General features: G+C 42.4%; 1 protein-coding gene across 3 annotated transcripts; it reads right to left on the reverse strand.

Annotated features, from left to right (window-relative positions):
- Positions 1-24,745, reverse strand: ZBTB34 (zinc finger and BTB domain containing 34). Of its 3 annotated transcripts, none has more exons than XM_027104835.1 (2): positions 24,698-24,745; positions 1-6,486 (listed from the first exon to the last, which is right to left on the reverse strand). In XM_027104835.1, exon 2 carries the CDS (start codon positions 6,474-6,476, stop codon positions 4,962-4,964), a length of 1,515 nt encoding a protein of 504 aa, XP_026960636.1. In that variant the 5' UTR covers positions 6,477-6,486; positions 24,698-24,745; the 3' UTR covers positions 1-4,961. The 3 variants fall into 3 exon arrangements, with proteins under 3 accessions (XP_026960636.1, XP_026960634.1, XP_026960635.1); XM_027104833.1 differs by lacking the exon at positions 24,698-24,745 and adding an exon at positions 21,641-24,459; XM_027104834.1 differs by lacking the exon at positions 24,698-24,745 and adding an exon at positions 6,597-7,322.
- Between the last annotated feature and the right edge of the window lie 2,036 nt (positions 24,746-26,781).

The following is a 26,781-nucleotide window of genomic DNA, read 5'->3' on the forward strand; positions in this document are numbered from 1 at the left end:
TCTGCTCTAGCAGCATTTTTATTTACAAACAGCAATTTCCATTGACTTTATACCATAAAAAAGCCATTTACAAGCAAGAAACAAGAATTCAGAACAAAATTAAGCAGCACTGAAGTATTCATGTCACAAATCTAAAACAAAATGAATACAAGAGTAAAATATCATTTGAATAAATAGTCTTAAATTCATGCTATAAAATAATCCTTAATGGCAAGTTACTAGTTGATACAGCATCCGCTTAGCTAGCTTCATTTACTTCATATGGTGATGAAGTGTGGAGTTGTGAGGTTACCAGTTTATATTGCAAGATAATGACACTGTGTTAAGTCATTCAAATTGCTCAACCATTTATAACGGAAAAAAATGTTAGCCCTACTAATAAAAGTGGTGAGACAGATGGTTTTCACATTAGGAAAATGGTCATTCTCGAAGAAACCAGGTAAGTTTACCTCTTACTATACTCAGGGCAGCAACCAAAGGCTTGGGCAGCAAGTCCAAAGGTTGAATTCACAGCATACTTGTCACTGAGGGGCAGCAAGAGGTCTGTTTACTGAATCTGCTGCAAGGCTAACTCCAGGACTTGATAGAGAACTACACCAGCCCTGTCTGTGCCAGACCCAAGGGGAACCAGAGAGAAAAGGTTCTCTTGTGGGCCGAGAAGTCAAGCACTGGGCAGAAACAGTGGAAACACTCTGGCACTTACTGAAGAGACGTATGTGACGAGTGACAACCATTACAAATTTCGAACAATGTGAATGACTCTTCTGAACTTTCAGTTCAGTTGCACTGAGTAATATGAAACCTATGATTTATGAACTAGATAGTTTCATATAAAGAATTTACATAATTCCCCAATACTTTCATATATAAAATTTAATAAATAACCCTGACCAGTCTAGAAGCACCATTCAAGGGGCATGTGCCCTTGGAAAATAGTTTAGGTGTTGCATATTTGAGTCCCTTTCAGTGGAGGCTTCACAGGAAACCATTACAGAATTTAACAATAACGACGACGACGACAACAAAAAAAATCACAGTCACTAATGGAAAACATTGTTAAAATAAAATACATTGATTTCTTTAAAGTAAAGCTCATTCACATAGATGATGCCCTCCCAGCCCTTGTTTTGTGTTCCTGCAAATTCTTCCTAGAGTCTAGGCTGTAAAAACAAAAGTAAAAACAAAACCACACACAAAAATATGCAGGCCTATGGTCTGGGCTAGGGGAAAAACAAAGACTTGTTATAACTGCTATCATTAGAAAAGACATCTACTCATGCTCTGGAAGATTTAGAAGTTATCAATTTAGTCCTACAGTATATTCTGCTTAACAGTGAACCGACAGTATCCTTTCTGCTGTTAAAAAAAAAAAAAGAAAGAAAGAACAAACAAAAAACAAAACTGCCAAGGCAGAGCCAATTGGGAGGCTTTCCACTGACCCCAAAATTAACTTGACTTCATATACTGTATTTACAAATATAATTTCTAAATGTATTTACAGCTTTAGTAGAAATTAGAGGGTAGAGAACTGATTAGAATGAAAATAACTGTTTAAAACCACACACATTAGTAAAAGTATAAAATTCTTTGTTTTCACAGTTTGTAATAACAGGTTAAACACCTATAGAAAAGGACGCTGTCACTGTCTTCACATTGTCTACGTATTTGAAAAGGTAGCTCAAGAAGAGACTCAATTATGAACAAACCTATATGAATTCAGGATATATTTTACTGTAAAAGATTTCTTCACATATCACTTTTATCTTAATTGATTTTTGCATTTGTTATAAATGAAACATCTAACCTAAAACTGTACAGAAATAGGGACTTTGCTTTCCAAAAAGAGTCGCTCTAAGGAGTTACACGGCGGACTTCGTCTGCAGAGACGTGAAGTGAACTTCGGGGAGAGAATGTTTCTGTTCTGTGGTCACGTTAATCCTCCTGGCACATCCTCATGTGACAAGGCACAATTAATTGCTGCTGCCCGATGTGAACGGAGTTAATCTTTCACTCGCCCTGCACACTGAGAAGCACGGCAGGCAGTGCGCGCGCTCAGAGAGGCCACGCAGCTCTGTGCTGGCCCGCGCGCGGCCTCCCTCGAAGCCCTGTGGGACCTTACAGTACTGGGTTATGGCTTGAGAATTCATTCTTAACACTGCTAGCAGTGGAAAGGGTAAAGTGTTAGCAACATGAATGGGAGCAAGTGGAACTTGCAAAATGTGGAATCATGATTATTAGAGAGAAACGCAATCAATTTTCTGCCCCTTAACAGTCCCATTACAACGTCTGAACCTGAACTGTACAATCAAAGCAATGTATATTTTTGTCAAAGACAATTTTGGATAAGTCACTCTTTGGTAAACTCAAACCAGTTAAACAAATTTACAAATACAAAGAATTCCATGTAAATAAGGTTAAGACGGACACGGTGACAAGAACCAGGACATTCAAGGCGCTTGCCCCAAGTGCCGCCCCTCCTCACTTGTCTCGTTTATCACAGGATGCTCTGGAGGCCTCTCAGAAGGCCCCAAGCCTGAGTGAAAAGGAGGCTCCTTCCCTGAGCCTGACCTCTCATGTCCTCGATTTGGGCGCTTCTTGTCACAAACTTAATTTGTATCACAACACAAATTTTTTGCATTTAATTCTTTGACGGAAAAAAAAATCAAACTTATTCATGTAAGGAAAAAAAATCACAAACATTTACCTGAAACCCCAGAACATATTTAAGTGGGTAAACACTTGGGGTCCAGCCTCCCCTTGAGGCACACGGCTTTGACAGGAGTTGAGCAAGTGCTTCAGGGAGAGAACAGACCCCTGACTTAGGCAGTCTGACAGGAAAAGGCATACTATATACCCGGTTAGCAGAAGTCGCTCCTTGGAGCGGCAGGACTCGCGTGTGTCTGTACGTAGTAACACTGATGTGGAGAGCAGCGGCTCACGCGTGAACAGATCCCCTGTGCTGAAGAGATGCTACTGCACAGCTACCACCCCCGGGGGCGATCACACACAAGGGCCTGAATGATTTTTTCCCCAAAAAAAACCAAAAAAAAAAAAATCCCCAAACACCCCCCACCCCAACTCCATTCTTGGTATTTTAAGAGCCAAAAAAGCACGGAAAACCAGCAAACATCTACTTTTGTATTCCTTTAACTCCTAGCCTCTGAGGTTGGTCCGAATTTCGCTTTTGTTTTTCTCTTAGGTGGTCTGTGCTCTTCTCCCGTGGAGACACACTAGTTGTGAGTTTCAGGGCCAAGGTTCTCAAGCAGAGAGCCTGGAGTGCTGACATCTTACCGACAGCCTGCAGCACAAACTCACCACCAAACTGCTTACATTACTCTCTGCCGGAGTACACAGTACCAGGGCAATCTCATAAAGCCCGTTTTGTGTACTAGGAGCACACGGGTGAACAAAATATAAAACTGAAGACACTTCCTCAAGTACTAATAAAACATTATCCAAATAGGACTCGGGTATGTTTTTATACAGTAATGTGTTTGCCAGCACATGCTTTTGAGGTCTTTTTTCAAGCTATAAACTCAAGAGAGGAAAAAAATTATAATTCACTTTTACCATTAGATTTCACATTTTCTACAACTATACTGACCTAAAAGATACATAACATAAAAATAGCACCACGTGACCAAAAAAATGGTGACACACAGAGATTTGGTGACACACAGAGTATCTTAGAGGGCTTTTTAACTGTTGGTTTCTTCAAGCAGGAAACACTGAGAGAGCGGGGGAGCCACGGAGGCTCTCATCAGCTCACACAATACTAAGATAGATATATTGCTTGCAATTCCCATAGAGTATATCTTTACAAAAAGTACAAATTCCAAGTTCTGCAGTTTCCCTGGGAACTGCATGTAGAAAAAGTTGCTGTGCACCTGAACTGGCTGTTTGAAAAGAGAAAGAAGAAAAAAAACCACAACACTGCTTGGAGAATTTTGTAGACAGAACTACAAATCCCTTTCCTTTAGTGCGAGTACTAACTCACGGTAGAGAGTGATTCGATTTAGTTACCTGGTATGTTTCTACAGTACGGAATGAAGGTAGATTCATAGGCCAGTAAAAACATTGAAAACCACTGCTCCTTTGGGGTTGACTAATATAACACTACTGTATGTAAAAAGGTCAGCACCACGGGTCATCCAGCTTACCTACTGGACAACTAACAAAAATTCCAAATGGTTTCCAACTAGAGTTGAATACATTTTATGGCATTTGGTTTATGTATTTGTTATGAAGCAGAGCTATGAACACTGTGATTTGCTTTGCTTGCTTTTGGACACAATGATTAATATATTTGAAAACCTATTAACATTCTTTTATAAGGGAAATAAAGGGGCAAAACCCTAACATATTAGGTAGGGGCGAGACAGAGTCAAAAGCCCTGTTCACATTGTATTAAATTATATATTCCTCTTACATTCACCTCAACCAGAATAAAATCAAATTTGAGAATGTATATATACTATATATATAATAATTGCTTTATTATATATATATATATAAAAATTGTCTAACTACCCCCTAAAAGTAATTTTAAATTAGAAAAGGTTACCCATTTGTATCAGCTGACGGCATCCCAGTCTCCCTCCATGGAAATGCACTGGTGCCAGTGCACACAATGAGAGAGTATGCCTCTTGGCAGAGAATGTAGGGTCAACCAGTTGGCATAGCTAAATCACTGGCAGGTTTTGGATGAAGAGTTCAGCCAAAGAGGAATACTGTCAGCCTGTGTTTTCCCTGGATACGCTGCCCTTCATGCTTTGAGCTCCTTGACGGAGGGAGGGCGGGGGAAAGGATAAACACAATGAAGTGTTCCTTCCAGAAACCTTAGAAAAACTGCCAAGAGACCAAGAGATTTCCAGATGGTTGGGAAAACCAAAGGTTACAACAAAGCAAATCACAAATAGGCGTTGATTAATGTGCTTTGTGGGGTGCACTTCTTTACCATCTTAATCAGGAGCATCAGACACCGTGTGAATTTCCATCCGGGAATCTAGGGCCATCTCTGAGGCCGACGCATCATTTTCTAGTTTCTGTTCCACATACACATCTGTTCTCTCAGGGGACTCGATGCGACTCCTGACTTCAGCTATGCCAGGGTGGTTTTTCCGCAGGTGCTGGTTGAGGGTACCTTGGAATGGAAAGCACTTCCCGCAGATCTCACAGCGGAATGGTTTATCGTCGGTATGGCCCCGGATGTGGTACTCCAGCTGGTCCTTCCGCGTGTACTTCTTCCCGCAGAACTTGCACACAAAGGGGGTGATTCCCATATGGAGTCGCATGTGCCTGTCAAGGCTTCCCTTCTGGTTGAAGGACTTTCCACAGTAAATACAGATCAACCTCTCATTGTACGGGTACCAGTGACCTCTTGCACTCCTCTCCCGGGGGCTGCTCTCAAACCCGGGGTTATTCATCATAGCTTCACTGTCGGAACCCTGCACCAAGCCCTGCAGATCACTGTGCAGATGGACAGACAGAGCCCGCTTCTGGCGGGCACGACCTCCTCGGAAACAGCTCAGCATGGATCTGGATGGGCTGGAATTACTCAAACTTCCAAAAGCTTCAGCTACGCCGGCTGGCTGTGAAGCTGCCTGGGAGTAGGAGTAGGCGTGCTGGAGCACAGAACCATAGGAGCCCACATTCACGGCCACAACTTGTTCCCCATCAACCATCTCGGTGTGGTAGCCATCGTCTCCCAGGGAGGAGCTGTCGGAACAGCTGGGACGGTCAGACTTTTCCATCTTCACTTTCACTTCAGTGATCTGGCTCTCCCTCCCCAGCAGGTCCCCTTGCTCATGGTCCCCCTCGATCTGAATCTCGTACTCAGAGACGCTCCCACTGCTCCCTCGGTCCGAGTGCCCTTCCTCCTGTACACGGCTGCGCAAGGCTTTGCTGGGTGTCGTCTCCATCCGAAGATCACTGCTTGTGGTAGGCTGCCGTACCTGAGAGCAGTATGGAGGGGAGATCTCCACCGGGTTGGCAAAGTAGCTGCTGTCTTTAACTCCATTACGACTCTCTGGAGTCTCTTCCGCACCGACGGTCACAGAGTCCACATCTCCAACACTGATTTTTGAATGGATGCTCTCTAGGATCTGCGTGCACTTGTCAATGACACACTGCATCTGAAGAAAGCTAGCTGCAGTCAGAAAACTGACAACATCCTTCAGCTGCAAGGACATTCTTCCAGTGTAACAAAATGAAAGCAACTGTTCAAACACATTGGGATTTTTAATCACTGATATTGACAAGCCACTCATGGTACTTAATGCTGAATGGTCCCGGAAGTAGGGGGAGCTGGCCGCAAGGACTGCTTTGTGGGCTCGGAACGGCTGACCCTGAATGTGGACGATGATGTCACATAGTTTCCCTTGCAGGCGGAGCTCGTTTAGCTGGCTCAGAACGGTGCTGCTGTACTCGGGCACATCAAACTGAATAAAACTGCTGCTGTCCATTTCTACTGACATGAAGCGTAATCTGAGGAAAGAGAGAGTTTCATAATTCGCCAGTGACTCCTCACTAAGTACAAGTGGCATAAACACAGCCTTGCAAAAATACCGCCACCCCCTCCATTGTAGCTACTATACCTCCTAGGGTCCGCCTGAGCATTTCTTTTCTCCTCTTACTTATTTTCAGTCTTTCATGCCTTGGTTAATTCACCTAAAGCTAAATAACCTAATGATCCATTAGCCAAGTCTCCTAATTACCTGACATACATCTTGATCAAAGTAAAACATGTAACATACAGTAGAGCCATTTTAGCTCTAGCTGAGAACTTGGTATCCTTTTAAGAAATATATTTTTCTGTTTCACCTACCTTTGAGGATTTGAAGTACTCTGTAAAACAGAAGTAAATTCATTTAAAAAAATGCTCTGCCTTATTTGTATATTTCCAATTGGTATTTTGCAAGTATACAGCACACTGGATACTGAATGGAGCTTAAACCTTTTTAGAGTTTGAGTTGTTGTCTTGATGTGCATTTTCTCCCCTTCAGCTCTACACACATTTACATCCTTTTGGGTTGGTAATTCATAGCGCAATGCTCGGCCGCCTTCAGTGAAGAGTTTTTAGACAGGAGGATCAAGAAGAGTGACGGACACGTCAGGAGTGCATCATCCTCGGCTAGTGCTCACACTGCTGGCGTGCTCAGGACAGGCTGGCTGCCCTCTGCCTAGAGCCCACAGCCCTGATCACTCAAAACTACAGAACGGTGTAGAGCCCAGGCTGCATTCTCTGACCAAAACAACAAAATCAGATCTCACATTTATATTTTTGTTTTTAAAACCCAACCAACAGGGCTTCCCTGGTGGCACAGTGGTTGAGAGTCCGCCTGCCGATGCAGGGGACACGGGTTCGTGCCGCGGTCCGGGAAGATCCCACATGCCGCGGAGCGGCTGGGCCCGTGAGCCATGGCCGCTGAGCCTGCGCATCCGGAGCCTGTGCCCCGCAGCGGGAGAGGCCACGACGGTGAGAGGCCCGTGTACCGCAAAAAAAAACAAAACAAACAAACAAACAAAAACCCAATCAAGAGAAATTTAAACACCTCCTGAATAAGCACTGAATCAAAAAGAAAATCAATAAGGAATAGAGCTATTTAGAAAATAAGAAAACTCACATCAAATCTGCAGTACGGGTTTAGGAATGAAGTTTACTTATATCTTCAACTTACTTAACAATGCATCCAAAAAGAGATGGACAGATATGTGATAAAGCAAACAAAATAAAATGTTAACAAGTGTAGAGTCTAGATTAAGTATACAGGTGTTTATTGTAAAATTCAACTTTTGGGTATGTTTGAAATTTTTCACAATGAAATGCTGGGGTTCTGAACTAACAAATTTTAACAATGTCAGTGCCTTAAAAATTTTATCATTAAACAATAAAGAATAAAAATAAATGAAATCACTTATGAGGTCAGAAAAGGAACAAACTAAACCCAAGGAAAACAAAAATGTAATTAATACAGAACAGTATTTAATCACAGAGACAAAGTTTTAAAATTTAAGACAAGACAATGTGCAACGAAATCTAAGACTTTTGCAGAAAAAGATCAATCAGTGTGATGATAAATCACATCAGAATTTTTCTTAATCACCTCAGAATTTATTAAAACATTTTAGTTAGAGAGGAACCCTGTGCCATTATTTATCCTAGATTTATGATTGAAATCAATTTGAAATCCAAGTGGAATGGACATATTTTTAGGATAACATAAATTGGCAGAATTGAAAAGAAACAGAGTGCCAAAGCACAAATGATCCTCAGGCCATTCACACTGTTCTAGATGCATGCTAAAATATTTAAAGCATCTCAGTTCATATGGCATAAGTCTGATATTAGAATATGGCAAACAGCATAAAGACCGTCAACTTTACCTACGTAGAGACTTCACTAAACAGACTTACTTTAATATCCTAAAGGAAATACTAGCAAATATAACCTATTAAAAGAATAATATATTATGATCAAATGTAAGAATGGCTATATGTTAGGACATACACAAATGTAATTTGCAACCTCAATAAGTCAAAGGAGAAAAACCATATGGCCAAATCAATTCTATGCCAAAAATGCATTTTAAAAAGTTAAGTTACTTTCAAAGTAAGGATAAAAATACTTAATAAGCTAAGAATAGAACAATATTTTCCTAATATAATAGCATCTACTGCAAACTAATGGCAACATCACCCTTAAAAAGGAAATATACCTACATTCCCCAAAATGTATTTAGTAGAACACAAGCCCCGAGCTCAATATCCCTACCTCCTAGGAATTAAAAAACATATTAGCATACTAACCCATCTGCAAAGCCCTACAGACTAGAATTCTATTTAACTCAGCAGTTTGCAAACTCATTTAACCATGAAACTCTTCTCTCAAGGTACACATATTAATATTCCAAAGAATTAGTGTTCCCTGGCACACTCTATGGTAAAACACTTTTGTAAAGGAATTCCTGCTAGTGCCTGGAAGGCTACAAGGTTGTCTGCCCATCACTTCTTTTACTTAACGTTGTTCTTGAAATTCCAGCCAAAGAAAAAAGGCAAGAGAAAATTAAGGCATATAGCCTTTAGAAAAGAGGCGGTGAAATTATCATCCAAGGGAGATATGACTATTTACATAGAAAACACAACAGAATTGCTTGAAAAAAATCTGTTAGAATCAGGATGTAATAAGTGAAGGATTTAAAAAATTATTATTCATAAAAAACCGGTTAGGTAAGCTAATGACAAGTTACAGCCAACAATATTAACATAAACTATAAAATACCTGGGGGATAAACAAAAAATTGGATCTACAAGAAGAAAACTATAACACTTTAATAAGGACAAAAACATGCATAAACAAAGACACATATCATGCTTCTGGTAGGAAAATTTGACACTATCAAGATGGACATGTTCCCCGCAAGTTAGTTTATAAATATAATGCAGCCCAATGGAGTATTTTCTTAGAAACTTGACAAAATGATTTTAAAATTCATCGAGAACACTGCCGTCCAATAGAAATACAACACAAGCCATGTGTGTAATGTTTTCTAGCAGTTATATTGTTTAAAAGGAAAAATACAAAATTTAACTCAATATATCTAAAACATTATCATTTCAACATTAGAAAGTTATTAATGAGATATTTTATATTCTTTTTTTCATACTAAGTCACCAGTATTTTCACAACACTCTTGGAATTTCATGTCTGTCATATCAAGTCTTTAAAATGTGATGTCTATTTTGCATTTACAGCACGTCTCAATCTGGAATAACTACATTTCAAGTGCTCAATAGCCCCGTGTGAGCAATGGCCACCATACTGGACATTAGATCTAGAAGAAGAAATACTGAAAAAATTTTAGAAAAAGAAAAATACAGCCAAACATATAGATGTCAAAATGTATGAGTAGGCTATAATTCATTCATTTCGTAAATATATACTGAGAGTCTTCCGTATGCCTGGCACTACAGCTCCGAGTGAGCTACAATTCTCTTGTTGTAAATTGTGATAAGAGCTATGAGATCTTTCATAACGGAGGAGTGGTCAGAGAAGGCCATTTGAACAAATGATATCTCAACTGAGACCTAAAGGATGATAAAAGGTTAGCCAAATATTGGGGGGTAGGGGGGGTGCTGCAGGGAAAGTTCCAATTTTCCAGACAGAAGGAATCACATGCACAAAGAGATGAGAGCCCAAGTCAGGAAGGAAGGAAATATTGGAGCACTGTGGCACAGCTGGGACAAGGAGCAAGGGCAGAGGCCACATGAGGCTGTCAAGTAGATAGAAATCAGACCAGGATGGGCCTTTGGGGGCCATTTTCAATCAGTGAAAAAGGAAGATTTCTGGAAATAGATGCTGCTTGGATAATGAATAAATAATAATAAAGTTAGATCCCTTCTTCACAACATACCCAAAAATAACTTCAAGAGAAGACATTTCTGAGCACACAAAGGCAGACACCAGAAGAAGAAAGGGAGATTTAACTACTTAAGTAAAACTTTTATACATCTAAAAAATATCTTTTACCAAAAAACAAAAAGAGACAAATTATGAAAAATATAACATCTATGGCAGGGAAGTATAAAACTCTTACAAATCAATAAAAGCCAAATATAACAACTGAAAAGTGAACAAAGAATATGAACAGATGCTAAAAAAAAAAAAAATTTAAATTGCCTTTAAACATAGGGATAAAATGCTTAACGACTTCATCAATAAACCAAAATATAAAAATTAACACAAGACACAATTGTTCTTTCTCAAATCGCCCAGACTTAAAAACGCAACCCAGCTGGCAGTGTTATAGGAAGAGGGGTGCTCTCACATACTTCTGGTAGGCAAATATAACAAAAGCCTTAAAATGGGAATTTCTCTCAACTCAGCACTCTGTGTTGTAAAAACAAAATCATGAATATAGGCACAAAAATTTATCCATAACTACATTCAATTACAAAGCAAACAATGGAAACAACCTGAATGTCCAACAATAAGGGAATTATTAAAGTATGATACAGCTATATACTGAATACGGTATCATCACTAAAATGACGTTAAAGAAGAATGCAAAGTTAGTTCCACAAAATGTAAGTTAGTTCCCATGAGAGCAGGAATTTTTATCCGTTATATTAACTATGTGCCAGATAACTGCCTGGCACATGGTGGATACTCAATAAATATTTGATGAATAAATATTTAAGGACACAGCAAGAAATCAGATCAACTGCAAATGAACAAGAGGGATCTTTATGGGTGATGGAAATGGTCTAAAACTGAATTACGGTGATAGTCTGACAACTTTTTTTTTTTTTTGCGGTACGCAGGCCTCTCACTGTTATGGCCTCTCTCGTTGCGGAGCACAGGCTCCGGACGCGCAGGCTCAGCGGCCATGGCTCACGGGCCCAGCCGCTCTGCGGCATGTGGGATCTTCCCGGACCGGGGCACGAACCCACGTCCCCTGCATCGGCAGGTGGACTCTCAACCACTGCGCCACCAGGGAAGCCCTTGACAACTTTTTAAGTTTACTAAAAGTCACTGCATTTTATACTTAAGATGGGTCAATTTTATATGTAAGTTATATACCTCAACAAAGCTGTTAAAAAATCAGGTAATCACAGAATATACAGAATGATATTTCTAAAAGTATATATGTATTTACAAATATTAAATATACATAGAGATAATATTAAAGAATTATACAAAATATTTACATTAATGTGAGAGTAAAGATGTTTTATCTTTCTTCTTTGTATTTTTCAAATTTCTATAGTGAACATGTATTACTTGGAATGACAAAAATATATGTATTTTTAAATCCCTATTAGATGATAATTTGACATAGACACTGCTGGTGAGTATAAAATGGTACAAATACTTTGGAGGGCATTTCAGTAGTATCCAGAAAAATTACAAACGATCCCCCATGACTGAGCAATTTCAACTCTAGGAATTTATTACAGGACAGCTGATAACAAAAGATTGGAAACAAACTAAATTCTCATCAAGAGGAGCCTGGCTAATAAATTATGGTATGTCCATACTAAAGACTATTATACCACCAGAAAAAATGAATAAGGAAGCTCTTTTCATACTGGTATGAAACAATCACCATGATATATTGCTAAATGAAAAAGCTGAGATGCAGAGCAGTATATATGCTATTTGTATAAAGCACTATGAAAACATATACACCTCACTGTGTCAATATATTCATATATAAATATTAGCAAAATATTTCTGGAATGATGCACAAAAACAAATGGCCTCTTGGGACAGGGATGAGGTAGTTGGAAGCCCCATTAGCTTTCAGTGAATCATTTTGAACTCTTAAAATTTCTAAACTGTGTGAATGTATTACTTATTAAAAATAAGTAACATTAAAAAAATTTAAGGCACCTCATCTAGTTTTTAAGAGATAAGAAAAGATCCTAATATAACCATTAGAAGCATTAATTTGGAGTCAGATATGGATTCAAATGATACCTGCTTTCCATTTGTAAAACCTTGGGCAAGGTACTTCATAACCTTTCCAAGTCTCAGTTTTTTGTTTTTTTGGTTTTTTTTTTTTTTTGCGGTACGCAGGCCTCTTACTGTTGTGGCCTCTCCCATTGCGGAGCACAGGCTCTGGACACGCAGGCTCAGCGGCCATGGCTCACGGGCCCAGTCGCTCCGCGGCACGTGGGATCCTCCCAGACCGGGGCACGAACCCGTGTCCCCTGCATCGGCAGGCGGACTCTCAACCACTGCGCCACCAGAAAAGCCCAGTTTTTTTGTTTTTAATGGTAGTATCAATAGCAATAGTCTTTGCCTTATGGGTTGTTATAAGGAATACATGTAGGAAGCACTTAGCACAATGGTTGCTTGGCACGTGGCAATCAAGGTTAGCTATTAGAGACTTTTTTTAGGGGGACAGGATGGTGTAACAAAGAGAACTGGCTTTGAAGTTAGACTTGGATATGAATCCTGGTTGTGCCACTTTCTAATAAAAATAGTAACAATGAACATTTAAATAGTTACGTGACCTTAGACAAGTCCATTAACCTTGATCTCTGTATCTAGAACATGACTAGAACAGCCCAACATGACTGTTGGAGTAGTTGAATGAGGGAAATTCATGCAATGAATGTGTATAATAGCTTACATATAATGAGCACCTATCTTGTGCTAAACACCTTACACAGATTAATTAATTTGATTCTCTTATCAACTCTGTTAGGGGAATACTATGATTGCTGCCATCTTATAGATGAAGAAACTGAAGAAAAGAAGTTAAGACACTTGCCAAAGGTCCCGCAGTTAACAGATGAACTTAGTCTGGCTCCAGGGGTCATGCTCATAACTGCAACAGACTGCCTTCTAGAAACACAGAAACTGCCTGGCACCTGCCAAGTGGTCAAATGTTACCTATTCATTACAGCATTTTCGGGACACAAGGATGTGTAAATAGTGACTTTTGGAATTAAAGGGCAAAAGGAAGGTGGATTCAGCTTTTTAAAGGTACAGAGTCCTGGGCAAAAACCAGTAGAAAAAGGAAAACAAAAAAGCATTTCTGAAATAGTCTGTAAAACTGAAAACAGCTCCACAATGAGGTGTCTTCCTCCTTTGTGTGGCTTTTTATCTTCTTCTCAGAAAAAAGTACAGAACTACACTGGAAAGAAAATCACTGAAGAGAAAAATGAAAGACCATGATTAACACCTAAGGAGGAATTCCATTTTTCTGCGAAATGAGAAAGGAAGTGCTCCATTCTCCTCGCCTTGACACTGACGCGTCCTCTCGGCAGTGACAATGAGATTCAGAGACTCCTGCCTAAAGCTGCTAACAAGCAACACTCTCGAATAAGAGGCTTCCCAGAGACTGACACACAGGGAATTTACAGGTAACTGAAGTCCTAGTCACGTAAAAGGAGTAAAAGGCATAATTAATCACAATTCCACAATTCCAGACCTGACATCAGGTCCAGTGGTCCTGAAGCAAAGGAAGCCAGAACCTCTCACAGACACATCAGTTCCAACAGAACCCTCCACTCCTCTGCAATTTTCCAGCATGGGCTAATCACTGGTTCCTCGGGGGTCTTGATTTCTCCCTTGAATGGAATGTCAGTGGGCCTACACCAAAGTTAGATCAATGTTTAATTTTATCTTTAAAATAAAATATATGCATATGGTCAAACTTCAAACTATCGTACAGAAAAATATAAAATGGATAGCAAAATTCTTCTCCAATGTCTCTCAATCACTGGAAAGAGTTTTTGGGTGTTCTTTCAGAGAAAATTATAAACATATATCAGCATAAACTGTTCTGTACTCTGCTTTTTAAAAATGTATTTAAAGGGTAAGCTGGGATGAAGTGAGAGAATGGCATGGACTTATATACACTACCAAATGTAAAACAGATAGCTAGTGGGAAGCAGCTGCATAGCACAGGGAGATCAGCTCAGTGCTTTGCGACCACCTAGAGGGGTGGGATAGGGAGGGTGGGAGGGAGACGCAAGAGGGAGGGGATGTGGGGATATATGTTTATGTATAGCTGATTCACTTTGTTATAAAGCAGAAGCTAACACACCATTGTAAAGCAATTACACTCCAATACAGATGTTAAAAAAAAAAAGGTATTTAATATATCTTAAAATCTTTCCACAGCAGCACAAGCTCATCTACTTCATTCTCTTTTCTGATCTCAATAGTATTCCATGAAATTCATATAAATGAATTTCATATGTGCCGCCATGTATTCAATACTTAATCAGTCCCCAGGTGATACCAAAAGCAGGAAACCATTTAAATAGTCATAGTAGCTCCTCCTAGCAGAGGGGCTACTGCGTTAGTTTTTCACATCCATCGATAATGCCAACTTACCTCCCAAAAGGTGGCAGCAACTGTCCCTTCACCAACAGCACGTGAAGTGCCTGTACCCCCGTAACTGCCAATAATGAATACTGAACTTTTTCACCTTCGCCACACTGACAGGTTAAAAGTGGTATCTCATTGTTTTGCTGTGATTTAATTATAAATGGGGTTGATCATCTTTTCTCATCTTCAATGGCAATTTGTCTAAGTTTGTCTTCGAACTGCCTACCCATATCCTTTGCCCATATCTGACTCTCTACTGAACTGTCAGAGTTCTTTGCCAATTAAGAAAACGAGCCTTTTGTCCAATGTGCTGCAGGTATTAGCTTTAACTGCAATCACTAAATGACATACTGACTGGGAATTTATTTTTCTACATTTATAGGATATGTTCAATTTCAATCTCTTACGTGCACAAAACCAGAGGGAACTCAAAGATAAATAAGAGTCCCAGTCTTGCAGTTTGATACAGGCTTACTGCAGATTCCTCCCAACTCAGAGAGAGATGGGAATGGAGTTCATTTTTGATAATGCAGAGAAGTGATTTATATTAGTTTTTCATTTAGACTAAGTTTGCAGCTGCTTCAGAAAACAATAATGAATTTGATTATTCCACTCACTAAAGACATCAGAATCAGTATTCTTTAATTCAGCAGATTAATCACAGGTCTTTCTGTCCCATTATATCAACAGTAAACAAAAAAAATCCCCAAACTAGACATTTACATTGCTATATTTTAATTAAAAACAAGTATATATAAACTGGATATTTTTCTTCAATACCATTAATACTTATTTTAACAATACTCATTCTGGTTTTGTTTGTTAAAACTATACTTTGGATAACAATGTGAAATACTTCTTTTTTAAAACATATACAAAGAGGATATTAGTTGAAATGGTCTCTGGGAAGCTCAAAATTGTCAGCTCCCCGATTTCTTCATAACGCTCTTCTGCTCATTCAACCAACGGACACACAAACTTTCTGCTCTCCAATTTCTTTAACTGGAGAATGCTTTCACCCCTCGGGAAGCAGCTCTCACCTCACACACAGCCTCTGCCACAGTCAGCTGATGAGACTACCACCATCGGTCTCAACAGTGGGTTCTGGGAAGGACCACCTCGGACGTGGGCAGTCCTGACATTCGTCCAGCCACCTCCACACCAGCCTCAGCAACTGCCCAAGGGGATCACTGCCACCTTCCACCACACTCCTTAGCCTTCCCCCCTTACTTGGAAAAGCCCATCATCATCATCATCATCAATTACAATATTTACTGAATGCTCGACACATGCTAGGCATGTCGCAAAGGCCTTATATGTATTATTCATACATATGTATGAATTCTCTTGACCTTTCACCAGAAGGCAGGTACGATTACCCTCACTTGAGAGGTGAGGAAACTGAGGCTCCAAGAGGCTAACTTAACTTCTTCAGGGCTGTTGCAAAGTCTGGCCATCTAGACCCCTACACAATAACCCCTTATCCTTGTTTAATTTGCCCAAGGGGAGTAGCTGGACCAGTAAGGGAGGCAGGAGAGTTGAGGGAAAGGCAGGAGGAAACGAAAGCTTGCCCTAGGTTACCTCCCTGCCCTAGGGTGGTGGCCAGGGAAAGGGACAGTGACAGGTGACAACCTCCTACCACTGCCCAGGGCTCTTACTCCTTCCTCTGTCGGGAGGAAAGAGATGAAGAAAGGCAAAAGGGAGCATTTTAGTAACATCCATCGAACTTACAAAGGCACATGCCCTGTGCATGAGCAATCTCAGCTCTAGGAATTTACCACAGTACCCTCTTTCAAGATCAAAATCTCCCTCTTTTCTAGATCTAAGTCACCGGTAGAAGGAAGGGTTATGATCAGAAAAAAGTCCCAGGTGGCCCTCCAGCTGCAGTATATTATGCCTTCCATATTCACAGCTTTTACTCCCGCTTCCCCGTCAGAGCCCTGCATCCTGGCTGATTTTACCTGCTTTAAATAAACAGCTATCTTCATATGCTAAAGCCTCTATTCATTAGAAACCACCGACCTAGGGCTCAAGTAAGTGGTCCTTTTGGTGTTCGAGGGTGAAAGTCACAGAGAGCAGATGCTGCCAAGACACAGGTTCAGCCCAAGTTCAAGAGAATTCAAAGCAGCACTGAGACTGGCATTTAAAAAGCAACAGCAGACTGTGAGGGGCTATCCAGGACTGACCAAGTAGCGAGGAAGCCAGGTCTGAAAGCACTGAGGACAGCAGCAAGGCCAGCACAGGCCAGAGCAAGACAGAACCGTGAGGAGTGAAGAGCGACCAGGTTCGGGAAGAGCACAGCCACATGCTGGGGAGTTCAGGCAGACTGGGCAACCAGAGAAGGGAGGCCACTCACACAGCGAGGCAGTGTGGGCACGAGCCACAGGGGAAAGGTGCTGTCCCCTAAATTACCATACAAGCCAGCCTGGGATACTCGACCCACAGACTTGAAGTGCGAAGTGAAGGAGAAGGGTCCTAGAAATAAACATGCATGCATGCTCTGAAAAGAAAACTAAGATCTGATACAAGACCATATGACAACAAGGCTTAGCAAGTAAAGCTGCTTGAAATCTTTGCAAGCTCCCACCCAAAAAAAGCTACAGAACATATGACCACACCCAGGCATCAGGACAAGACGCTGTTCTGAAACGCTACAAACAAGGGAATGATACCCCCTAATCCAGATTCCAAAGCTCACCAAGAATAAACACATTTGACCTGAAGGAGCTTTAAAAAAGTCACACTTCATAAAGACAGGGAAACCAGCTGACCATAATCTAAGAGACAAGGCTGATCCTGGGAAGGGTGGACAGACGCCAGTTCATCGCCACTCTGTTCCTCCTCTCACCTGGCTCCTCCCACTGAGTTTGAGCAAATGAGGCAAAAAGGTAGTGAGTGCTCTTCTATATGACCACTATAGGTTCACATAAAATAAAATGCCCGATTAATGGAAATTACAGCTCCCTAAGTTTTCAAAGGTGCTGCATATTTAACAATTTCTTACAAAGCACCAGGGAATGTAAGGAGGGTCCTATTATTTTCCACTTAATGTCATTATAGTCTTCTGACACTATTTTTAAAAGACTTAACTATCACCAAAAAATAACTAAAAGAAAGCATGGGTGAATTTATTTATAATAATGTCATAGAGGTCTCTGCAAGCATGACATTAAGTCCCAGAAGCCACAAAGGACAAATACATTTGACAACACAGAAATATATAATAAAAAAAATCCACCCTCCAAGCAGAAAGATAAACGACATATTGAGGGAAAGTACGTGCACATTTGACAAAGGGCTATATTATAACTCAAACAGATTTGGACTGACACACAAAATCCTATGGAAGAAGGTGCAAAAGATATTAACAGTTCAAAGAAAAAGTGATCAAAAACATATGAAGAGATGTTTAGCTTTATTCATGATCAAGTCATGTGAATTACAAAAAGAAAAAATGAGATACCATTCGTAACCCATCAGACCTGCACACATTTTAAAAGTGTGCAGGTGTAATCCTGAGGGATAATCTGGTAATATCAATTAAGATGTAAAAAGCATTCATCGTTTGGCCCACAATTAACTATTAAGAATTAAGCTTACAAATACACAGTACTTACAATAGCTTATCAGGATATGTATGTCCACTGAGCACTTTTATTTGCTATAGCAAAAAAAAAAAGAGGGAAACGAGCTCAAAATCCAGAGAAGACTTGTTCAAAAAAACAAAACAAAACAAAACAAAAAAACCAATCAACAATGAAACACTACCCAGCCATTAAGAAGAATAAATAGACCTGTATCCTTCGACATGGAAAAGAGCTCTAATATTTAGCCAAAACCAGCAAGCCATAGAAAAATCTGTATGTATATATGTGATTCACTTCATGTACTTTTCTTAAAAGAACAAGTATATACTGCTGTATCCATTCTGGAAGGAATCCCATGAAACCATTAATGTTGGTGACTTTCGGGAATGAGGACTACAGACTGGGGAAAGGGAAGGGAAACAGACTTTTATACTTTTTGAATTTTTTTATCATATAGCTGTATTATTCTCACTAAAAGTTTTTTTAAGACATGGTATAGGGTTTTACCTAAAAATATATAATTTTTAAAACCAAGGAATCTAGGGAAAGATAGGCTGCAAATGGGTAATTATTGTATCAAGCAGACAATTATAGAGGCAGAAACAAAGAACTATGAGAGCAATGACAAGACTGATTACTTTTGACCAAAGAGAATTTTTTTTAATCAAAGAGAATAAATAAAATCTTCATGGTGGAAGTAATATTTGAACAGGACTTTGCATTTCAAATGGAACAGAAAGAACACTTCAGGCAGAGGAATGGCAGAAGCAAAGAACACTGGAGTGAAAATGTATGGTGTCTGGGGTAGTGGCCAGGGCCCAGGTACAAGGAGTGATGAGGGAAAGAGGAATGCCACAGTGGGAACGTGGATGGCCTTGAATACGAGACTGGAAATCTCAAACTGGATTCCGGTGGCAGCCAATTTGAACACGAGTCCAAAGAAGGACTCAACAGGGCTTGGAGACGGAGGGATGCTATCCACTCTGGAAGTTAGTTCCACCTCAGACAAGCTGAGTTTAGACTGCCCACTGGGCCTCTGAACAGAGTTGTCCAATAGGCACAATTTGGGAGTAACCAAAAATTGTACTAGCCAAGGATGAATGTGGTAACATGCGGTTACTAAAAGGGAAAACAGAAAACACAGTTGAGAACAGAAGGAACAGTTATTTGCTCCTACTGTAAGATGCTCACGAAAGAGGAAACATGCACACCTAGCCCTCTCCTTAAGGCACCGTTTCACTGACTAATAAAATTCTGCATCGTGCCTTTTGTTAAGCTGTAAGGAAACCAAACAGTGAAAACCAGAACCTAGACTAGTGCCATCTTCCCACACTGCAAATCCATTCTAAAGAGAACCTAAAGATGAGAAAAGACACTTAAATGTCATCTGGGCAAAACACCCACATGGGCCTTGAAATCCCCTCTACAAAATCCTTGGTCTTAAACCCTGGAACTGTTTCCCAGTAATGACAACCAGAGCAAAAGTAAAAGCGTAAAACCTAAGCAAATGTGATGTGCTGATCCTTGAGCCTCCCGTGCTGCTGAGCTCACACCCTCAGTGGTGAGCTCTCTGAGGGCAGGGACTGTGTGCCCAGAGCCTAGCAGTGTGTCTGGCAGAGAGAGGCTCTCAGCAACCTAAACCAAGCTGGTGGCTCAAAATCCATGACTGCCACCATGGCGGCACCCTCAGCTTTCAACTTTTCCTGCTGAACACCCGAGAGACGTAGGATCGTCTCACCAGCAGGAAAAATCTAGCAAGGTGGTTCACTCCCATCTAACCCATAAACACTCTAATTTGCTCCACTTCATTTAAAAATACCCTGCGACACTTCCAAGAAAGGAAAGCAAGGTTACAAATTTGGAAGTTGTTTAAGGCACCAGGAAGTACCCATTATTCTCCATCAAGATGCTCATGATTCCAAACCCAGATTTGCACCTGCTGGCTTCAGTCACTTGCTGATACTGGAGACACAACTCAAGCTAGACTTTCTCTATCAGGCACTGAAGACCTGAAGATCCCTTATCATTCCCAAACAAAAAGTCATTAACAAGACCGCTGAATGGAAGCACTGGGGACAACAGGCATGGTGACAGCAGTCACAAGGATACAAAAATAACTTTCTTAGGTATTTCTGCCTGGGTCTAGAGAAAAACTAAAATTGAGCTGTCATGAAACACAATCTAATCCTTCAGAAAGCAGCAGCCGAATAACACCAGGCCTGCATGAAACATTCTGGTGCCGCTGAAACCCAATGCAAGAAAAAAATAAATAAAATGGCATTCCGTGATGGATATTCATGAAGCACTCATCCTAATTTAAAAGAAAACAAGTCTAGAGTTCTTACTGCATTAATTCATGTGAGCCTGAAAGAACATTTTTATCCAAACTGTTAGATTTCCTACCAAGGCGTTAACATTCTCCAAGTCTGCTCAGATACAATAATTCTGAGAGTGCGGTTTCGTTTGACAGTGGAGACTGTCTTTCAGTCAGTGCAAAACATCAGAAGCTTCTTCTGAGCTTTCCTAGCAGAGCAGGAATGGACTCTTTAACCTGACTGGCAGTAACAGTTACTGAGCTCCAACTGCGTTCTGTACACTAAGTAAGCTCTCTACCTGCTCACTGAATCTTCATGACAACACTATGAGATAGACACGGCAGCTATCCCCATTCTACAGATGAGAAAACACTCAGAGAGACTAAGAACCTTTCCCAAACTCATTAATGACTGGCCTGAGCCAGGATTTGAACCTGGATTTGACAGTCTTCAGAGCCAGAATTCTTATCTCCCGTAAGAATAAGATTTTAATCCAGGCACAGTGGTGAGAAGTAGGGGTTTTATTGGTGCTAGTGTCTTACTGATCACCTTTGAGTGGAAAAAAAATTTCTCATTTAAGGGTGTATCATTACACCAACACAGTGATAATTAAGGGGTTACAATTCCTTGTACTTTGCAGCCATTTCTCTGCATAATGTCCATTCTTTTTACTTCTGTCTATGAAGTGGGCAATTAGATGCTTAAAATCCTATCATGAAATAGAAAGATTTGTTTCAGTTAAAGGAATGAATAAGCTTTCTTAAGGCAAAGAACTCAAAAAAGTCAAGGAGTAGCATCTTATCTGCTTACTGCTGGCATTTCAGGGGACACCAGACCTGGGAAATATATTAAGTCCCACCTCGAAAGATAAAAGGATTCGAAAAGCTCACCTTGAATTGCTTTCTTCCATGAAGTTTTCCATGCCATCAATACAACCAGAAAATAACCATTAGAAATTAAACTGCCTTCAGTTGATGACCTTCACTAAGCTAAATTCAGCAGTCTGTCAGCTACAAAACATTAAACGGACACAATTAAGAAGTTTGAAAACCATTAAGCAGAATTTAAACTAGAGAAAGATGAAAATTAATGGGAATAAAACATAATGACACATTATAGATTTGTGATACTGACATTTTTGACAAGTGCTTCAGCTGGAAGGTAAAAGTAGGATCCACAGACATGTAGAAATACACAGCTCAGTAAATACACCGAGGTTCGGCAGCCTATCATTTCTCCACCGTGATAAATTTACACCTAATAATGATGATGATGATGATGAAAATGTAAATATTAAGCAGTTACTAGGTGCTATAAACTTTGCTACCTCCTTCATATACTTTTTTTCACTTTAAAACTCACAAAACCCTAGGAAATGGATTTTATTATCCCCATACTACAAATGAGAAAACAGAGGATCAGAGACATTATATAAATTGTCCAAGTTCACATGGCTAGTAAGTAGCCTTGCTGGGATTCAAACCCAGACTGGTCTGATTCCAAAGCTGATGTACTTTCCCCACAGCCTCCAACTGAAGAATTACATGTTTTCCTTTCCCATAATCAAGAGTAAACATTTTAATGTTTCAAAGATTCATTTTATGTTATCTGCACTCGAAGAATGAAAGCTGAAAACATCCACCTTGAATGGCAGCATTAGACGTAAATGATATATGACAGAGAAAACTGATAACTAATAAAAGCTTCTCCTTTAAAAAGGGGCGGTTCAAAAAAATTTAAGTCATTTACCAACAAAAATTAGGAAGTATTTGCATACCTATTACAAAAGCCCAGCTACAGTATTAGATATTACAAGGGCTGCAAGAGAAGTATTAAGACAAAATGCCCTCAAAAAAAACACCCACTTCAGCTGGGACAAGAGCAAGTTCAGTAACCGAGGAACAAGTGCTGAATCCTGTGCTTTAGATTCTGAGTGCCACAAAGGCATGGGGGTAGGGCAGTCAGGGAACACCCTCTGGAGGAAGTATATCTTCAGCAGGGGCTTGAAGGAAGTGAAATGGAGAATTTACACAGAGGAGAAGAAAAAGGAGGCCAGGACTTCAGAAGGGGGAACAAGAGGCGCAACGCCCTCGAAGCAGTCACAAACTCACTTCTGCAGGAGACAGTCGGGGAGGAGAAGCAGCAAATAAGGTCCAAGAAGGTGAGGAGAGCCTTGAAAAGACACGGCGGGCACTGACTGGATGCAGTGTGGCAGGCAGAGGATGTACTCAGCTTTGAATAGTGGTATAAATACCTGTGGCCTTTTAGCTGATCTCCTGGCCCCCAGCCTCTCCCCTCCCCTCCTGTAAATGATCATGAGCCACCCCTAGTCTCTTGCCTCTCACCACTGCCTTTAGAATAGTTTCAACTTTGGCCTAGTGTTCAAGTTCTTTCAGAAACTAGCCCAGCCAATCTCCTTATTCCCTTCCTTTAAGCACCCTTCTCTACAAGGAAACTGGTCTATTCACTAACTCCACGGGATCACTGGGTCTGATTCTTCTTTTCCTATCAGAGTCCTACTCATCCTTTTACAGCCAGCTCAAACCCCACCCCCTCACTAAAGCCTTTCCTGACCACTTGGCCTATAGTAACCTCCATCTCTCCTTCCTCTTAATTCTACAGCACACAGGCTTGTCTCATCAATTACCTTTCCACAGGTAAAGCCTCAGCACCCAGTGTAAAGCTGCTTGGAGGCTGGAAGTGTGCCTCCTACGACTTTACCCCACCACATGGAACAGCATCTTGACATTTAATAAGCAAGCAAACACTCAACTCTTTTTTTGACTTCCTATATTAAGTTTAGCATTAGCATAAAGGAAGGATGGGAGAGGTGGGGGGACTTCTGAAGTCAGAGACTAGCTAAGAAGCTGCTGCGATAATCCAGATGTGAGGTAAAGAGGGCCTGACTAGGGAACAAAGAGAAAATGGGCAGATATAAACAACAACAAAAAATTTTGCACGCAAAAACTCAGCAGGATGTGATTGACTACTACTAGGAACAAAAGCAAGGAATGAATTCGGATAAGGTTAGGTTTAGAAACGCTTCTTGGATTCATTTTAAACCCTGTCTGAAAACAAGTGTATTAAGCGGCTAAAAAGTCCACATTTGCAAAAAGTCTTCGGTGAAGCTGCCCAGTATCTTGAACCAGGGACAGCCATTCCAATTTCAGACATACACAGAATGGTAGAGCTGGAAGGGTCTTTAGAGAGCTTATCTAAAACCCTCACTGATCAGGTGGGGAAACTGAGACCCAGCATGGAAAAGGCTTGCTGAAAGCCTCAAGACTGAGACTCCCAGACTATTCATGCCCCAAGGCACAGCCGCCTAGCCTAGAAGGACACTGTTTACACACCCAGGCCAGCCCAGCCCTCCGTAATGGCAGGACCGTCTGAGGGCGAGAGTGACCATGGAGACGTCCAGGGCCAAGCAGGACGCGCCGCCGCCTGTTTACCTGGAGAAAAGCCGTGGCGTGGGGCAAGAGCTCGGTTGCAGCCACCAGCAGGGCCGACCCCGCGGCCCGGCCCGGCTCTCCCGGGGACTTAACCATCCGGCCTCCCCGTACAAAGGGGGAGCGCCCCCGGGGCCGAGGGGCCCGGAAGCAGGGGATCCCGAGACGCCCGGGCGGAGGCTGGGGAGCCCGGGGCAGCTGGCCGAGCGCTGCCCTCAGACCCGCCAGCAGCGCCCGGACTCCGGGGCCAAGCAGGGTTGGCCCCTTGGGGGCGCGCGCCGGACCAGAGCAGGTGCCCAGAGCGTCCGGACCCCGCCCGGCCTCGGCTCCAACCCGCACCACCCGCCCACCCGCCGGCCCGCGGGGCTGACCAGGCGCGGAGGCTCCCGCCCCGCCGCGCCCAGAGGGAACCGGACAGCGGCCAGGGGCTGCCACCGACTCCGCTGGCTCCGCCCGCGCCTCGCCCGCCGCCCACCGCCCCCCGCCGGCGCGCCTCACCTGCGGAGAGCGCCGCGCTCACATCGCCCGCCCGCGGCGCCCCCTCCGCCGCCGCCGGCGCCAGGCCCGTCCCCGCCGCTCCGGCTGCCGCCCCAGCCCGCGCCCCCCGCCCCCGGAAGCGCTTCTCGGCCCCGCCCCCTCAGCGCCGGCACTTCCGGGCAGGCGCGCACCGGGGTGTTGGCGACGCGGGACTGGCCTCTCTCCGGGACTCCGAGTCCGGGATCCCGCTCGGGCTGTGTCCGGGAGTCTCGCCGCGGACGAATGGGCGAGCGGCAGCCTTGGTCCCGACTCCGGGAGGGAGCGGCGGCAGGTCCGCGCATCACGGCCTCCCGCCCGCCTTCTCCTCGGCTCCCCCTGCTGGCGGGAGGAGGGCTGCTCCGCGGGGCGCGCCCGGGGCTCCCGGAGCGGAATGGGTGAGAGGCCCGGACTTTCGACTTGCCATCACCCGGGGCCTGCACCCACCGTGCGCCCAGCCTTCCGCTTCCGAGACCCTCGCTCTCACAGCCCTTCGGATGCTTGCCCCTCACCCAGGCTGCACAGCAGTTACCTGTGCGGTGGTTACCTTGCCAGACAGGGTCACCTAACTTAGGACCTTGGGCAGATTCCCTCTCCCTCAAAGCCGAGATAAAAATAACGAACTTGGGGATGTGAAACTCCTGTCACAGACCAAGTCTCAAAAAAAAATGTGCATTTCCAGATCCTTGGAGGCACCCAATCTTGACACTCGGGTGGGAGTGGGAGCCTCGCTCAGCATTTTCCTCTCTGTTTCAGGCGAATTTAACACCCTTTGAAGACCTTCCCTTTACATTTTGGTGGACTCCTGCGAAGTTGTGGCAGAAGTTTATTTTCCTTTTTCTGACTTTGTAATAAAAATAAACTAGGAGTCAAAGATACCAGCTCCTCTTCAAGTTAGAAAGCTGAGACTTCACCTCATCCTCCGCAAGCGGGAAGTCTCTCCAGGCTCCGTCCAGTACTCACCTTACAATAACAAGGGCCACCTTTTGTTGGACACTGGGCAGGGCGCTGTGTAGACACTTTATAGACATGACCTCCTTTAATATACAACCCCAGGACTGTTAATATCCCCATTTTATCAAGGAGTGAACTGAGGTTCAGAGAAGTTAAGTGTCATCTAAAGTCACACAGCTAAATGGCAGACTTGGGATGAGCTCCCTTGTCTGTCTGACTCTAGACAGGAACTTTTTGTGGCAATGGAATGTTGCGAACAGAACTTTAGGTAACCTAACTGCAGGCACCTGGGCAGAGAGTCTCACTCTCTAATTACTATTCTTGAGCTATTTCCTTGAGATCTGACCCCAAGAGTGAAGTCTGTGAACCCAAAGGCATAGGAAGACATCGTCTTGTCAGGCCAGGTTTCCTCAGGACCACTGGGCTGATTCACACCCCACATGAGTGAGTTCCTGTTTCCCCACAGACCAGCTGTGGGCTTCATCATTTTAACTGATTTTTGCTAAATTTGTTGGTAAGAATTGGGATCTTCTTGGCTGTAATAATCATATTTGCGTGTCATTAAGGATTATAAAGACTGAAATGTTCCTTAATATTTAAACTTAGTGCCACGTGTCTCAAAGTTATTAGCCATCCGTCCATTGGACACTGGGTATTTCCCTCATAGCTTTATATTTATTCCCCCACCTCACTGGGTCACTCAACTCATATATTTTTCCAGTGCCCCGCTTTTGTTGTTGTCATTTAGCTGATTATGTGTCATAATCTCTACTAACTTATTTTAGTTAGAAAATTGTCACTTCACAATTAGGGTGCATGTGTTTGTGTTTTCCCATGATGTTTGTGGCATTTTTAAATGATTTAACTTTGCCTATTTGAAATCAAAAAGAGTCTAGATGGGCTTCCCTGGTGGCACAGTGGTTGAGAGTCCTCCTGCCGATACAGGGGACATGGGTTCGTGCCCCGGTCTGGGAAGATCCCACATGCCGCGGAGCGGCTGCGCCCGTGAGCCATGGCCGCTGAGCCTGCGGGTCGGAGCCTGTGCTCCGCAACGGGAGAGGCCACAACAGTGAGAGGCCGGCGTACTGCAAAAAACAAACAAACAAAAAAGAGTC

Source organism: Aethalodelphis obliquidens, unplaced genomic scaffold (genome assembly GCF_003676395.1).
Source record: "Aethalodelphis obliquidens isolate GAN/ISIS:26980383/991018 unplaced genomic scaffold, ASM367639v1 scaffold7, whole genome shotgun sequence".
Taxonomy (NCBI): domain Eukaryota; kingdom Metazoa; phylum Chordata; class Mammalia; order Artiodactyla; family Delphinidae; genus Aethalodelphis; species Aethalodelphis obliquidens.